The following is a 14,823-nucleotide window of genomic DNA, read 5'->3' as shown; positions in this document are numbered from 1 at the left end:
ACTAGCTATGAAGCCACCATTTATCAAAAAGAAAAAAAAATTGTTTCCCTAGCGAGCTTTTCATCTGAGATGAAGGAAAGCCCAAAAGGGAAGGGATATAAACGTTGATTTTCCAAGAAAAACAAACCAAGAAATAAGCAAACTTCAAACACTTCTAAAGCGCCCACAAAGCCCGATAAAGTATAAGATATTTGTTTCCACTGCAAGAAACTGGAACATTGGAAGGGAAATTGCAATGCATATCTGCGCATAAGAGTTTTCGAAATGATTTGTTTTATATTGAAGTAAGTGTCCAAATTAATTCAATTTTTTGGATATTAGATACTGGATGTGGATCTCATGTATGCAATGATTTGCAAGTGATGACAAGAAGTAGAAGGTTAAGAAATGATGAGACCTTCTCGAGGATGGGCAATGGATCAAGAGTTGTAGCGAGGACCGTAGGAGACATTTACTTCCTATCTGTATGGAGTTCTTTCCTCTCTTTGTGGTCCGGCCCCCGGAGTGTACCAGGAAAACAAAGATTTAATTGAGCTAAACCAACATCCGCATGGTTCTCTGGAGAGAGCTCGAGCGATAAAAGTGCCGGTTAACTAAGCCATTTATAAGTAGGAAAAAAGAAAATAGATCCATCAAAAAAAGAAACCCTACCTTAGGAATCCCACGTTCCCACCGTATGGAGCCAACTTCTTCACCTCGGCAGCCTTCTCCTACAATCAGCAAGGAATAGGGACCACCACCTCCTATGTATTTAACACTAATTTTATGTTACTTTTAAGAGATGTTTTATATGATGACGGCTCACTTAAAAACATTGTTTTTATTTCTATGCTTGACATAGATATGTTTTCTTGTTTATTTGCTAAAGATTTTTTACAATATTTATAAGAATGAATGTTTAATTGAAACATGTGAATTACAAAACGATGTATACAACTTAAAAATAAATGATATTCCAATTAACGATGTCTAAGTAAACATGATATCAACAACAAACAAAAGAAAAGAAGGTAGAATAAATCAAGCACACTTGTGGTACGCTAGACTATGACATATTTCCCAAAAACTGATGCACAAGCTTGTGAGAGAAGACCTTTTTGACATGTCAAAGATCAACTCTCTTGAAATATAGAGTACTGTCTGAAAAGAAATATGACTACATCCCTTTCCTAGGCAAGGGAAAGTAATGCATGCACAAAATCTACTAGATTTGATCCATACCGATGTATGTGACTCGCTAAGTGTTAGCACGAAATATGGCCAATCTTCGTTACCTTTACTGATGACTTCTCGAGGTATGTGTATGTGTTTTTAATGAAACACAAGTCCAAAACCTTTTAAAAGTTCAAAGAATTCAGAGCTGAAGTAGATAAAAAATTAGAAAAGAGTATTATAACGCTTTGATCTGATTGAGGTAGAGAATAATTAAAAGTACTGAATTTCAAGAGTACCTTAAACAGATTGAGATTCTCTCATAGCGTACCACACTTACCACACCCTAGTTGAATCATGCGTCAGACCGACACAATCGAATATTGATGGATATAGTTCGATATATGATGAGATTCACTAAATTGTTATCATCCTTTGGGGATTCGCTTGAAACTACGGGAATGCTATTGATCTAAGTTCATAAAAAAGTAGTAGATTCATATGAGATATGGACAGGAAATCTACACAAATATTATTTTTTAAGAATATAGGAATGTCCTGCTTATGTGAAACATACATTGGAAGGACCAATTTATGCTATTTTGTGGATATCCAAAGAATTCCATTGTATATTATTTCTATAATCCAATCCCAATGAAAGAAACATGTTTGTTTCAAGGAATGTGATCTTCTTGGAGAAAAAGTTTCTATTAGATAGAAAGGGCGAAATGATAGAACTCGAAGAGATTTAGGAACCACTCACATATGAAATAGTAGAACCCACACCCCAACAACCACTTGAAGAAACACAAGCTTCTAAAGATCCGAAAAGCTCTCAAGGCAATTAAAGAGGACGAGTCTACTTTTTGAAGAAGGCCATGATGAGCTCATTCTTAGATGTGATCCAAGAAGCTTCAAACAAGAATTTTCTGATGCCGATTCATTTAAATGGCATAAAGCCATGCAGTCCAAAATGGACTCTATATATTCAAACAAGTATGGACCTTAGTAGATCCTCATGAGAGAATTGTTCCCATAGGTACCAAATGGATTTACAAAAGAAAATTGGGGCAGATGAGAAAGTAATGACCTTCAAAGAAAGTTTGGTAGCAAAATGATATACTCAAAGGCAAGTTATTGATTATGAGAAAACTTTTTCTGCAATCGCAACGTTCAATTTCATTAGGGTATTGTTGGCAGTAGCCACATAATATAACTATGAAATATGGTTGATGGATGTGAAGAAAACATTCCATAATAGTGACATGAAGAAATAGATTTATATGTCTCAACCTGAAGGATTCGCGTCAGTAGGAATTGAGCATAAAGTATGAAAACTTCAGAGATCCATCTATAGACTCAAACATGAATGAATCAAGGAGCTAGAACCTCCGATTTGACAATACTATCAAAGAGTTTGATTTTGTTAAGAACCCTGACGAACCACGTATATACAAGAAGGTTAATGAGAATGTAGTGACATTCCTAGTACTTTATGTCGATGACATACTAATCATTAGGAATGATGTAGGGATGCTGCAGTCAATTAAAGTATGGTTAGCTCATAAATTCTCCATGAAAGATATGGGTGAAGCATCCTATGTATTAGGAATAAAAATCTATAGAGATAGATCAAAGAGGATGCCAGGGCTCACCCAATACCCTTATGTCGATACCAAACTGGGGATATTCTCTTTGGAGGAGTCAAATAAAATGTATTTCCAAATGTGTCATGGTGTGACTCTATCTAAGTATGTGCCTAAGATTGATGATGAGATAAAAATCGTGAGTCACATCCCATATGTGTTAGTTGTAGGCAGTATAATGTATGGTATGATATCTACTCGACTTGATATTGAATTTGTGCTGAGTGTTGTAAGCCAATATTGATTGAATCCCGATCCACTGCATTGGAAAGTCGTAAAAGACATTCTTAAGTACTTAAGAAGAATTAAGAATTTATTCTTGGTTTACGGGAGTTGAAAATTAAATTAGAAGGTTGTACTGATTCTAACTTCGCATAAGATGTGGATGATTTGAAATCAACATATAGATTTTTATTCAAGTTCAATGGTGGTATTATCTCTTGAAAGAGTTCAAAGCAAGACACTACATCAGACTCAAACACTGAGACCGAATATATAGTTGCATCAGCTGTAACAAAAGAAATTTAATTTAAATATTGAAAATACACATGTGAAAACTTTCTGGAAAAATAAAATCGAATCTAAACATGGGAAGACTATATTTTTGAGATGGTAGGCTTTGTGGAAAAATTATATTTTTATGTTATTATTATTATTAATCTCATGAAAATATTCTTGCACATTTCTTAATTTCTTGCAAATTTCTTAACAAGAGATTGACAATGCTAATGTTGATTCCATCATGAAAATGCAAGGGACATTCGAGGAAACACCTTGAAATGCTTCAAACCGAGTTCAATAAGCTTGTCCTAAACGCAGAAGCTACGGGTAGACTACAACAAGTAGATAAGAAAACTGTCTCTGATCGAATTACATGTTGTTTACAGGATTATACTTAACTAGAGTTTGTATTGAAAAATTCAATCCTCCAGGCTATTGAGAAGCCAATGGTTTCCCAATTGGAGAGTTTTCAAGCACATTGATGTATAACTAGATCAGGGGATTCAAGTACCCCTAAAACAAGTACTAAGTCGGGATCATCTTTAGATGAGTCGGCCAAAGAAAAAATTGAAGTTCTGGATCCTTATCTCAAGCCTTCAAATCAATCATTCACCTTAAGGATCGAAGAGGGAGAGATCAACCTTAGACCTCAAAATGACATAGGAAAATCTAAGTTGATACTAACGAATTTATAGTTTATCCATTTCAAGTATATCAAGAGAACTGAGAGAAATTGAAAATAAGAATATGTATCAACTCAGCCTACAACAAGAAAATATCATAGGATATGGATGTAACCAAATTCATATGTCAATGAGGTAAAACATGATATGAATTTGAGGCCATTGCCTCAGTTTATATATCATCACCCAGCTTCCCAGAAATCCCAGCACCATCAAAATGGATTTAGGAAGTTGTTCATGAAACATGAACAAATATTGATTATTTGTCAAGCAGACATATTCTAGAACTTTACTTTTTTAATGTAGCACCAGAACCAGCCGAAAAAAGCGCATGAAGTCTTTCACTTCATCAAGTTGAGAAGACCAGACATGAACATTCAGAATTTATCAAGGATCCTCTGGAGAAAGAAACATTTCTTGTTTCATTACTCACTGAAGACGAAATCTCCACTAGACGAGCATGAGGATAATGGATCTATCTCATTGAGATAGACAAATCGAGTTTCCATTTAATTTTTATTAAAATTCTGTAAATATATCTTTTCTGTTAAATATCATGACGTAAAAACCTACAAGCTTTTTAGAATTGGTATTTGAAAAGAAAATAAATCTTTTGTGGAACATCAAGCTGTTGGAGAATAAAGAAGCTCGTCGGAAATTCTGCAATATGGCTTATATGGGAAAATGATTAGAAAGAATCTGCCCAAACTAGAAAGAGCCAGAATTTGGGAAAGGTTTTCGGCCGAGATCTGACCAAAAAAACAATGTGGAGCCAATTCTAAGTAGGGAAGGTTCATACAAGTCACGCTTTCCAAAGGGACCATACAAAAAGAAAAGATTCTCCGACAACATTTGATTCACCACTCCTTTAGTGGAGGATGAACCACTCAACTAACGCAATAGTACATATCACTAACTAGTGGTACACCAACTATATGATGTCAGCCACAACTGGCAAAGCAATTCACAAGTTTGAAGTATAGATTTCAAATCAACCAAGACTTCTTTATATATCATGATATAAAGAAGATGAAAGCATCATTCAACATCTTAATTTTTTTTTCAAAATAAATTTTTTAATATTTTCAGTTTATATGTGTTGTAATTCCAGCTATGATAAATAGCTAAAAAAATTTCTCCTCTTCATCCTCTACAAGAGGTTTATATATAATAATATGTTGTATGTTTGAATAAAAGAGCCAAGGTTTACTATCACTCTCATGTATTATTTTAAAAATTAAACTTCTTTAATATACACCCTGAGTTTGGAAACGATAAAGGGTTGTTTCTGTTGAAGGAATCTATGTCAGGAACCATCTGTTACAACTGTGTGGTTAGGCTGTGAGGAGCAGTCTGTACAACTCGATGACATTCTAGTTAAAGAGGTTAAATGTTTAATTTATTTTATATATATATATATAATTTTGTATATATAGGCCAAAAACTTTGTGAAACTGTATGTCTTTAGGCTATATGTCTTTAAATAACATGCACGACAGATATAACAATACCACGTATCAAAAGCTCATTGTTATTTTAGGAAATTTTAAATAATTAGGGAGTTCAAACAAACTTGTAAGAGAATAAGGATAAAGTGAGTTATAAGTTTAGATAGTTGTTGATAATTTGTTCTTGATTTAATTGTGACTTGATGAGTAGGCGACAAAGTTTTTCTCATGAGACATATAATAAAGATAGCGAGCTACTATTGACTACCGAACAAAATAACTAAGGCTGAAGTTGGGTTAAAAAAAAATTCGAACATGTTTAAATTCGATTCTTATTCGTAAATCAAATATTTTTCAAACCGAGTTCCTTCCTTCTTGATCTACATCTATTCATCTCTTTCACTCTATGGTTTAAAATTTTTCGAGCCCACTCCATCGCCCCCTTGGACTATGCTATTTATCTCTTCGTCTCGTCACTCTCTGGTTTCGACTATTTCAAATCCCTCCACTCCAATCTAGTGGTCTTGTTATTATTTCTTTATTATTGGAAGTTGAATTTCACTGGAACGAGCCAAACAATGCAATCACTTTACTACACCCACGTCAAATTGATGGCTTTCGATTTCCTTGCTCTCACGCCGTGCCCCACGGTCCCAATCTCTTTTACCCGAAAAGGTATGCCTGTTTTACATGTCGAGTCTCTCGGAATCGTGGTGACCCGGGAACAAAAACCAGGGAAGTTCCTAAAATTCACCATTGATGATGGCACTGGTTGCATCCCTTGTATCCTCTGGCTCAATCAACTCGTCTCTCCTTACTTCTCAAGGCGCGATCCGTCAGCTGTTCGATTCAATGCCGATGTGGCAACCAAACTTGCCTCACAGATTCAGCTGGGTGCTGTCGCAAGGGTCCGCGGGAAGGTGAAGGGCTACAGAGGGACGCTCCAAATAACAGTTTCTGATGTTGTTTTGGAAGCAGACCCGAATGCACAAGTACTCCACTGGTTGGATTGTGTGAGGTTGGCTAGGAATTACGACAAGTTTCCAAAGAACAGAGCTAGTGCAGGTGAGAAGGGTTCGATTTGATATTTTACATTGATCTGATTTTCTCGTTTTATGGATCCCTCCTCTTCCCAATATGTATTCTTGATTTATTTTTGGGAAGAACAAATTCAGGGTCGATCTGGTGTTCGCTGATGATTATTGCAATCAGATTTGTGTATGATCGATCATATCATGGTTCGCCGGAACGGCCGTTCCAAAGTTCCGGGGTGGGTCGGTAGATAACTTGTAGCGGCGTTTCGTAAGCGATATAACGGTGGAAAACGGAGATGGAACGGTTGAACGGAACGGGAACGCAATTAGCGACGGTTTTAGCTTTAACCGTCTCTAATAGCGACGGTTTTCTGTATTTAGCGACAGTTTATTTAACCGTCGCGAATATAGCGACGGTTTTATTAAAACCGTCGCTAATCCTGGTCTATATCTCCCAACTGAATCTCAAAGAAGAATACACTAATGATTTTGTTCCTCCATGTCATTCTTTATGATATAAGTCTCGATTATATAGCATTTACAGGAATCTTTCTATATAAATGTTTGTTTTCATCATCTATATGACATGGTGTTGGAGGTCATGGTCCCGAGTATAGATCTTCAAGTACAGTTGATAGTTCTACTGTGTATCGTGGATTCGAATACTATAATCGTCGTGACGAAATACTATTATAAAATCAGTCATTCCATTCTAATGATCTTTCGTCATCTCAATCTAATCAATATCCATATGAACAATCACGTCAATATCCAAATGTTCGAAATCAATTTAATCTACGAGATAGTGATGAAGAATATAACAATAATCTCGCTCATCCGCGTCACTCTAACAATGATCTCGCTCATCTGCGTCACTCTTCATGGTATTAGCTTTGGTATGTTATAATTTTTATTGTGTATTTCTTATTGTGCTATTATTGTAAAATAGTTTTGTATTGATATATTAATTTGTAATAACTTCATATATTTTATTTTTTTGGATGATGTAATTTATATTTAATTTTTTTTACTAATTTTTTGAATTTATTAATTTTTTTATACAACCGTTCCGCAACCGTTCCGCAACATAACATTGGAACTGGAACGGTCGTTGCCGTTCCAAGCACCGCAACCGTTCCGGCGAACCATGGATCATATGGTGACGATATATGTGATTGTTTTGGGTCCCCACCATTTCCTATTTAATTTCTGCAGTTTTTTTGGGTGATATATGTGCGGACAAAAACTTGTATGAGACGGTTTCAAAGGTCATATTTGTGAGACGAATCTCTTATTTAGGTCATCCATGAAAAAATATTACTTTTTATGCTAAGAATATTACTTTTTATTGTGAACATGGATAGGGTTGACCCGTCTCACAGATTAAGATCCGTGAAACGGTCTCACACATAAGACTAACTCATTTGTACATTGGTGAAGTCATTGATTTTTGTTTATTGATGGCTAATTAGAGCTTCGAATCTCACTAGCACTATTATTCCCAATATACTTTTTACTGATTAAAATTTTCCAATATTCATACATAAAACTCATAAAATATATTTAAATAATGATAATAATAGCTTAAAGAGCAGGTCTTGTTTGAGATGATCTTACAAATTTATTTCCTTAAGATATGTAAACTCGATCCATAATTAAAGTGAAAAGTAATATTTTTAACATAAAAATTATATATTTTCATAAATCGGGCTAGATTCAAGATATCTCTCACAAACTTGACATGTGTTATCGTCTTACATAAGTTTTTGTGTAATTTAAAATGCTGAATAAAATACAACAAAATGGTCAATATGATATACAATTATTTTTACTTTATTTTATTATATAAACTTCAAGCTTGGCATTTGGCTATTTTAGCCAAAATCAAGTGTCAAACCTTTAAGATAACTACCCAATTGATTTGCTTAGGGGTGATCTAATTTTTTTATTAACCGCTCGAACCGAATTGCATCGTACCGTTTTTCATAATATTTTATAAAAATCGCGATTAAAAATATTAATCATAACCCGCACCGCATATGCGGTACAATTATTTTTTTTTTCCAAGAACCGCACCAAACAGCACCGCCTAAACCTCTTGTTATAATATTGAGCCTATAATTATAATAATTTATTAAAAAAAAACATATTCAAATAAGAAGTTATCATTCATTATATCCCAACTCTCTTCAAAATTATTATTCTTACAAATAAAACTTATCTTTTGCTACAATATTTTGTTTGAAGTTTGAAAGTAAAAAAAATAAAATAAAATAATGTAAGTGTCATTTTTGTTGTAAATGTGTTGTGTTGTTAAATTATTAACTTAGTTTTGAATTTTGATTATTGTTTTATATATTTGATCTTTATATGCTTTGAACTATATTTTATATTTGAAGACAATATATTGTTGTTTTTTTCAAATAAATTAGAATATATGTTCTAATATTTTTCATTAAAAAACCATAAACTGACCGCAACCGCTTGAAACCGCTCAAAACTACAAGAATAATTTTTCATGTAAAACCGCGATAAATTTTTCAAAATACTAACCGACCGCATATGATAATTTGGTTGAATTTTTTTTAAAAAAAGCCGCAAAACCACACCGTGATTACCCCTATATATTCCTATAAAAAGGACCCATTTCCATCGGCTTTAACTGATCGAGCAAAACTTGCACTATGGAATCCTCAATAAAATATGATTTTGTATGCTCAAAATTAATCGCAAGTGCACGATGTCAAGTAATAGTATAATGTATATGAGTACGAGTATCGTTCCACTGAGGACTGTGTTTAACAATTATTCTTTTCAGTTATGAGATCTTTAGCAACGAAACTTTGATTGAGTGATTAATACTACTATGCTCAAAGAAAGATGCAAATAAAATGATTTAATAAGTAATGAATGAGAATTAATATCTAAAATGTTGAGTAAAATTCAATGAGAAATGAATTTGTTGGGAATTTCGGTTCACCTACCCCTCGTTAATTAATTAATTCGTTCGATAGTGATTATATGCTTCCGACAGGATTTCCTATTCAACTGAACACACTCTCTCGAGTTATGCCAAACTAATTCGACTCAATGAAGTAATTAAATGTCTTTAATTATTTATCAAGAGTGAATCGCATTTCGATTTATGAAATCCCCTAATTTTCGACCCTAAGGACTATGACTATCGGTGCTTATCCAATTTCATATATCTATGTAAATTGTAGATCCACGGATTATACTACTCGTCCCTATCACAAGTTATTCTCTCGAACTCACTTGCAATATAAAAACGTTGTTAAAATTAGCTACGCTCTAACAACACGAAGAAAAACAATAGTATAATCAAGAATTACGCAACAATCGAATATAAATTAATTCAAATCAAAGTTTGGGGTAGGCTCTCCTTAAATCCCAACAAATATTCGAGTTTAGCTACTAAAATTCATGATTGAAATCAACAAAACTAAGTTCAAATGCTAAAAACTAAATAAGAAATACTAGAAGTGACGAAAAACACGAAGAACGATGCCCGGAAATCTTCAAATCTTCAATCCGAGCGTGAATTCCTCTCCAAGGCTTGTGGTGGCTGAAGAATGGAGTCTCAATAATGTCTGAATCACCTCCAAAACGTCCAGCATCTTTCCCATATCAGCCACCCCTCCAAAATAAGGTAAAGATTCGGCTGCAAAATCTTGCCAAAATTAGGTGGCGCTCGAGCAGTAAAGAATTTCCGCTCGAGCGCCACACTCTCTGTAGAATACCTGGAGCATGCGGCTTCTGGCGCTCGGGCGGTAGAAAAGTACCGCTCGAGCGCCACATCTTCTGTACTTTTTGTTTGTGGATTACTTTTCGCGCTCGGGCGGAAGAATTTCACCGCCCGAGCGCCAGACTTTCTGTAAGTCTCTTCAGCAACTTGCTTCTCGCGCCCGGGCGGTAGAAAATCACCGCTCGGACGCCAACTTTTCTGTACACAATCTTGTTGGCTTAGCACTTGGCTCCGATTTTCGTTTTTCCGACCATTTTTCCTGCAAATTCGTCACGTCCGAGTGAGATATGATCACATGCAAATGTTTACTCTAAAATGAATGAGAATGTAAATGAAATGGATGCATGCACAATGCAAACACACACAAACTAATGCAATAAAACACGTAAAAATCACACATATCATTAACCCACAATTTCGATAACAAATTTTCCTAGGATAGGAAATATGGTGATGTAAGGTATATGGTAGAAAAATAAGGAAAATTGAGGGAAAATTCTGGAAAAAAATCACATTATACTCCTCTCCTACCCATAATTATCAAGATTGGGAGGTGTATCAAGACTACCAACCAAGTTTTTGAAAATGATCAAAGCCATAAATAATATTTCTCGAAATTTTCCATAAACCTCCATTCCAGGTAGCTATAGTCCATCTATTATTTATCCTCTTTCATGAACGAATTTTTTCGATCATAATATAAAAAATGTTCAAAATATTTTCTAATTTACATATATGTTGACTAATCATCCCCACAGTCGAAAACCAAAGTAAGTCGAAGCATCATTTGAGACCGACCAACGGAAAAATCACCAGCCGCGCACGGTGGTCACAACTCGGTCAAATGCTGTCAAAGTTTTTCATTTTCTCGATAACCCAATACATATGATTTTAGATATTTCTAGAAATTTTGGTAATTTTTGGATGTGTTTTTAATGGATATTATTTTTTAAAGGTTTTACAAATCACTACATGTCTTAACGATTGTAACACAACTAAAATCATATTTGTAAAAAATTATCTTGGCAAGTGGTTCATCAATTGAGACACGACGATAATAAGTTATTGAGGTGATGATTATTACCGGGTTTTTTTTTTCAACTATGGTTATTTTGGCACTTGACCTATAATTACAATAAACTTTCATCAATTAATGATTTATCTATATATATTGCATCATATTATGCATTGTACATTTTATTGTTCTGGAAACCGCGACTTCGACCTGCAAAGTGAATCTAATGAACAACAACTGAACCCGAGTATATAGTTCATCTGAACAACGCTTCGGTTTGGAAATGTGAGTTCATATCGTCTTGCAAATGATCGATCGTACGGATCCTATTTGATTACTTGGGGAAAATTGCTACACTAAATGTTGGTAGGAGCCACTTCTTCAGCTCACGATTTTTACTTCAAAATCCTGAATAGTTACCACATTATATTCGATATGATATTTTGTGACGGTATGTTACCATGGATACATGTCATTATTTCGAAATATTACATTCATATATTGTTGTTTCTTATTGTAAGAAATTGCTCAATTTATTCTCTCACTCCCAAAAGACTTAACCCCTATTTATTATAAATTTCATATACATGATTTCAGGTAGAGCTGTCAAAACGGGTTGGCGGGATGGACCAACCCACAACCCACTAGTTGGTGGGGCAAGGCTAACAAAACTTCACTCAGCTCGTCCAGCCATTTTGGCAGATTAAGAAATTGTCAACTTAATCTGTCTATTTGACAGAATAGACTAATGCACTTTGATATCTCTAATTTCAGGATTGTGGATAGGAAGAAAGTAATGAAAATTGTAATATTGGCCTAACAAGTACGTGTAGGGCTGTGTTAAGCATGAGTCCAGTTTAAAATATGAGGCCTTTCCTTATAACGATGAAGTATAGTTAATCTTTTCTATAACGGAAAATTTTTTAAAACAAAATTGTAATAATTAAATTAGCTTCTTTTTTTTTTTTTGAAAAGAAAGTTCCATTTAATCAAAAGTGAATCCCACAATCGTGGTTAATGGCATTACAAATAATATCAGGAGGATGATACGTAATATAAGGATTTGCTAAGGATATTGCCGCTCGTGCCAGTGTGTGAGCCGCCACATTTGCTTGTCTTCGGACATGTTGAATTTTGAAATAAGGATGAGCGTCTAGCAACTGACAGCAGCCACCAATAATCGATCCAAACTCTGTGTAGTCTTCATTTTTTGATGTTATTGCGTTCACCACCGTCTGTGAGTCATATTCAAATATAACATCCTGGAGTTCTAAAGACAAGGTCCATTGAATAGCTAGCATCAAGGAGGACGAGTGCTTCGGCCTCTTTTACTTCCACCAAGCCATTTCTCCTGCATGATTTGCTCACCATAAAGGTTCCTGTCGAGTCTCTTATCACGGTTCCAAAACCAACTGCTCGTTGTTCTTTAAACAGTGCTGCATCGACGTTGCACTTCATAGATGGATCGGGTGGTTTCTTCCATCGACCATCCTCATATTGACAAGAGTTGGGCACGGGCTTTTGTGGAGATTTCATTTGCGCTCGAGCCCAGCTCAGTGCCATTTCACAGCCGAGTGCCACTGTGACTTGAGGTGGTCTAGATACCCCGTTCCATAGTTTCTCGTTCCTGTACCGCCATATACTCCACAAAACAGCCGAGAAGTTTGGTTGAAGGGCAGTGGGGCACATTTTTAGGCTCTCAAAAAATTAGCTTTGAATTAATGTTTTTCTCTGCCTTTGAATCAATGCATTTTTATCTTTGTTTATTTCTCTTTCGAGAGCCATATAAACGTTTAAAATTCATTTTTTACCGATAATTTTAACAAAATATTTAAAATATATTAGAATATACTGATTTTAAAAACATTGAGAAAATATAAAATTTAAGATTTTAATTGATCATTAGAATTCCTCAGGAGGTCCTCAACCAGTGAGATATCACATTTCGTCTACAAAAATCCCTCACTATCATCCCATGCAACCCCTGCTATGTGACAGAGATCTGCGATGGTCGAATAATGTGACATGCTAGCTGTGAAGGTGCCCCAAGAAGCCTGCAAGATCGAAGTCATGATCATTCGGCTTGCATCCACTGTCTTTCCGGTGATGATACAGTAAACCAATGCTGCCTTTGTCACATCCAACACATGCCGAGATGGCATCAACCGGGATGCTACAAAATGTTACCTATTATATGCCTATCTTTTCATGGATGTTGCTGGAAATGTGATCGGGGCTCGTTGATTATTTAGCTTCCAAACCATGCCCGGCTCACAAAGTGTGGTGATGATCGCCTCATAGGGGTAGACCTCTCTCATAAACATCGTGTACTCGTCGGGGTCATAGTTCGGCATTGAGTACAACGAGTTGATCGTCTTACTGTCGAAAGCAACCATTCGCCCCCTGATTTTCACATGATAATCCTCATATTTTACCTTCAAATTTGCGTAGAATTCCCTAACAAGGGACATCACAACATCTGCATGGGGTTTCACTAATTCATCCCAATGTATCCCTGAGCACGAACCAATGTATCACAATTTGGGTAGCTCTGATCCAGACCTATCTCCCGCTACATATTTTTTTCTAGCAATTTATTATAATCCTCGGAGGCAACAACATCTCAAAACCTTCGTCTATCAAAACCATCAGCAGACGACTCACCATCTCCTGACTGACCACGCTCACTCTTCTTTTTCGATAGCATGATTCAACTCAAATATAAACCTCGCTCGATAACAATTTTCCCACAACAACGCCTCACAAAATGGCAATCCCAACAATATAGCTATCAATAAAAAAAATATATTTCGAGCACTAGTTCCACTAAAACATGCAATATCTCAAATCCAACAATCCTCAAGAACAAACTCACTCGGGCAATTTATCGAACACCTTGTGTGCACAAACTCAAGAACTCTATTTTTTCAAATTTGAACATGAAATTGCATATTCACAACACCAAGAACGATTGCCTTGTGATAGGACCGAATTTTTTCTTACATTCCATCTGATATCGACTCGTTTTGAAGACTTCTCGTCGAGAACCTGGAGCCAAGAAGACCTAGGAAGTGAGATGTGAAGATGAATTCAGCTTGAGAGTTATTTGTGTTGTGTATTGTAGTGTTTCAAAGAAGAATTCGTGGTGGATTTGCGATTTTTGGTGGTGGTTTAGGAGGAGAGGCGCGCGGCTGCTGTTAGGGTTGAGGTAGAATGAATATATCAAGAGGCCTCTTTTTTTTCTTGTAGCACGAACTAGCGCTGTGGCACTGCTTCTTCGGCCCTTAGGCACAGCGGCGCTGAGTGTGTAGCACCTAGACACTAATCTTTCGAAAGTCTGGAGCAACGGAGTTGGATTTTTAGTGCCTAGGCGCTAATTCTTCGCATCAATTGACGCTGCAGTGCTGATTGGTGGTGCCTAGGTGCTTGTCCTTCGAATAATTTGGCGCTGGGGCGCTATGTCCGATATTAGGAATATTTGAACTCTGTGCATACCTCGTTTCAACTTTTACCTACATAATAGCATACGTATCAATGTCTAATCTTCACATGCATAATGTAGTAAAACAAAAACACAA

At 35.6% G+C, this 14,823-nt stretch overlaps 2 protein-coding genes across 2 annotated transcripts; one reads left to right on the top strand and one right to left on the bottom strand.

The window, feature by feature from the left end:
- Window positions 1–5,803: 5,803 nt before the first annotated feature.
- On the top strand, window positions 5,804–6,682 carry LOC140803726 (CST complex subunit STN1). The gene has a single exon (XM_073159617.1). The coding sequence runs from the start codon at window positions 6,009–6,011 to the stop codon at window positions 6,513–6,515; it is 507 nt and encodes a 168-aa protein (XP_073015718.1). The 5' UTR covers window positions 5,804–6,008; the 3' UTR covers window positions 6,516–6,682.
- A 5,811-nt stretch (window positions 6,683–12,493) lies between these two features.
- Window positions 12,494–12,934, bottom strand: LOC140842860 (uncharacterized). Its single transcript, XM_073211060.1, has one exon. It carries the CDS (start codon window positions 12,932–12,934, stop codon window positions 12,494–12,496), a length of 441 nt encoding a protein of 146 aa, XP_073067161.1.
- Between the last annotated feature and the right edge of the window lie 1,889 nt (window positions 12,935–14,823).

The sequence above is a fragment of the Primulina eburnea genome, chromosome 10 (assembly GCF_022965805.1).
Source record: "Primulina eburnea isolate SZY01 chromosome 10, ASM2296580v1, whole genome shotgun sequence".
NCBI lineage: Eukaryota > Viridiplantae > Streptophyta > Magnoliopsida > Lamiales > Gesneriaceae > Primulina > Primulina eburnea.
This window is presented reverse-complemented; position numbering and strand designations above follow the sequence as displayed.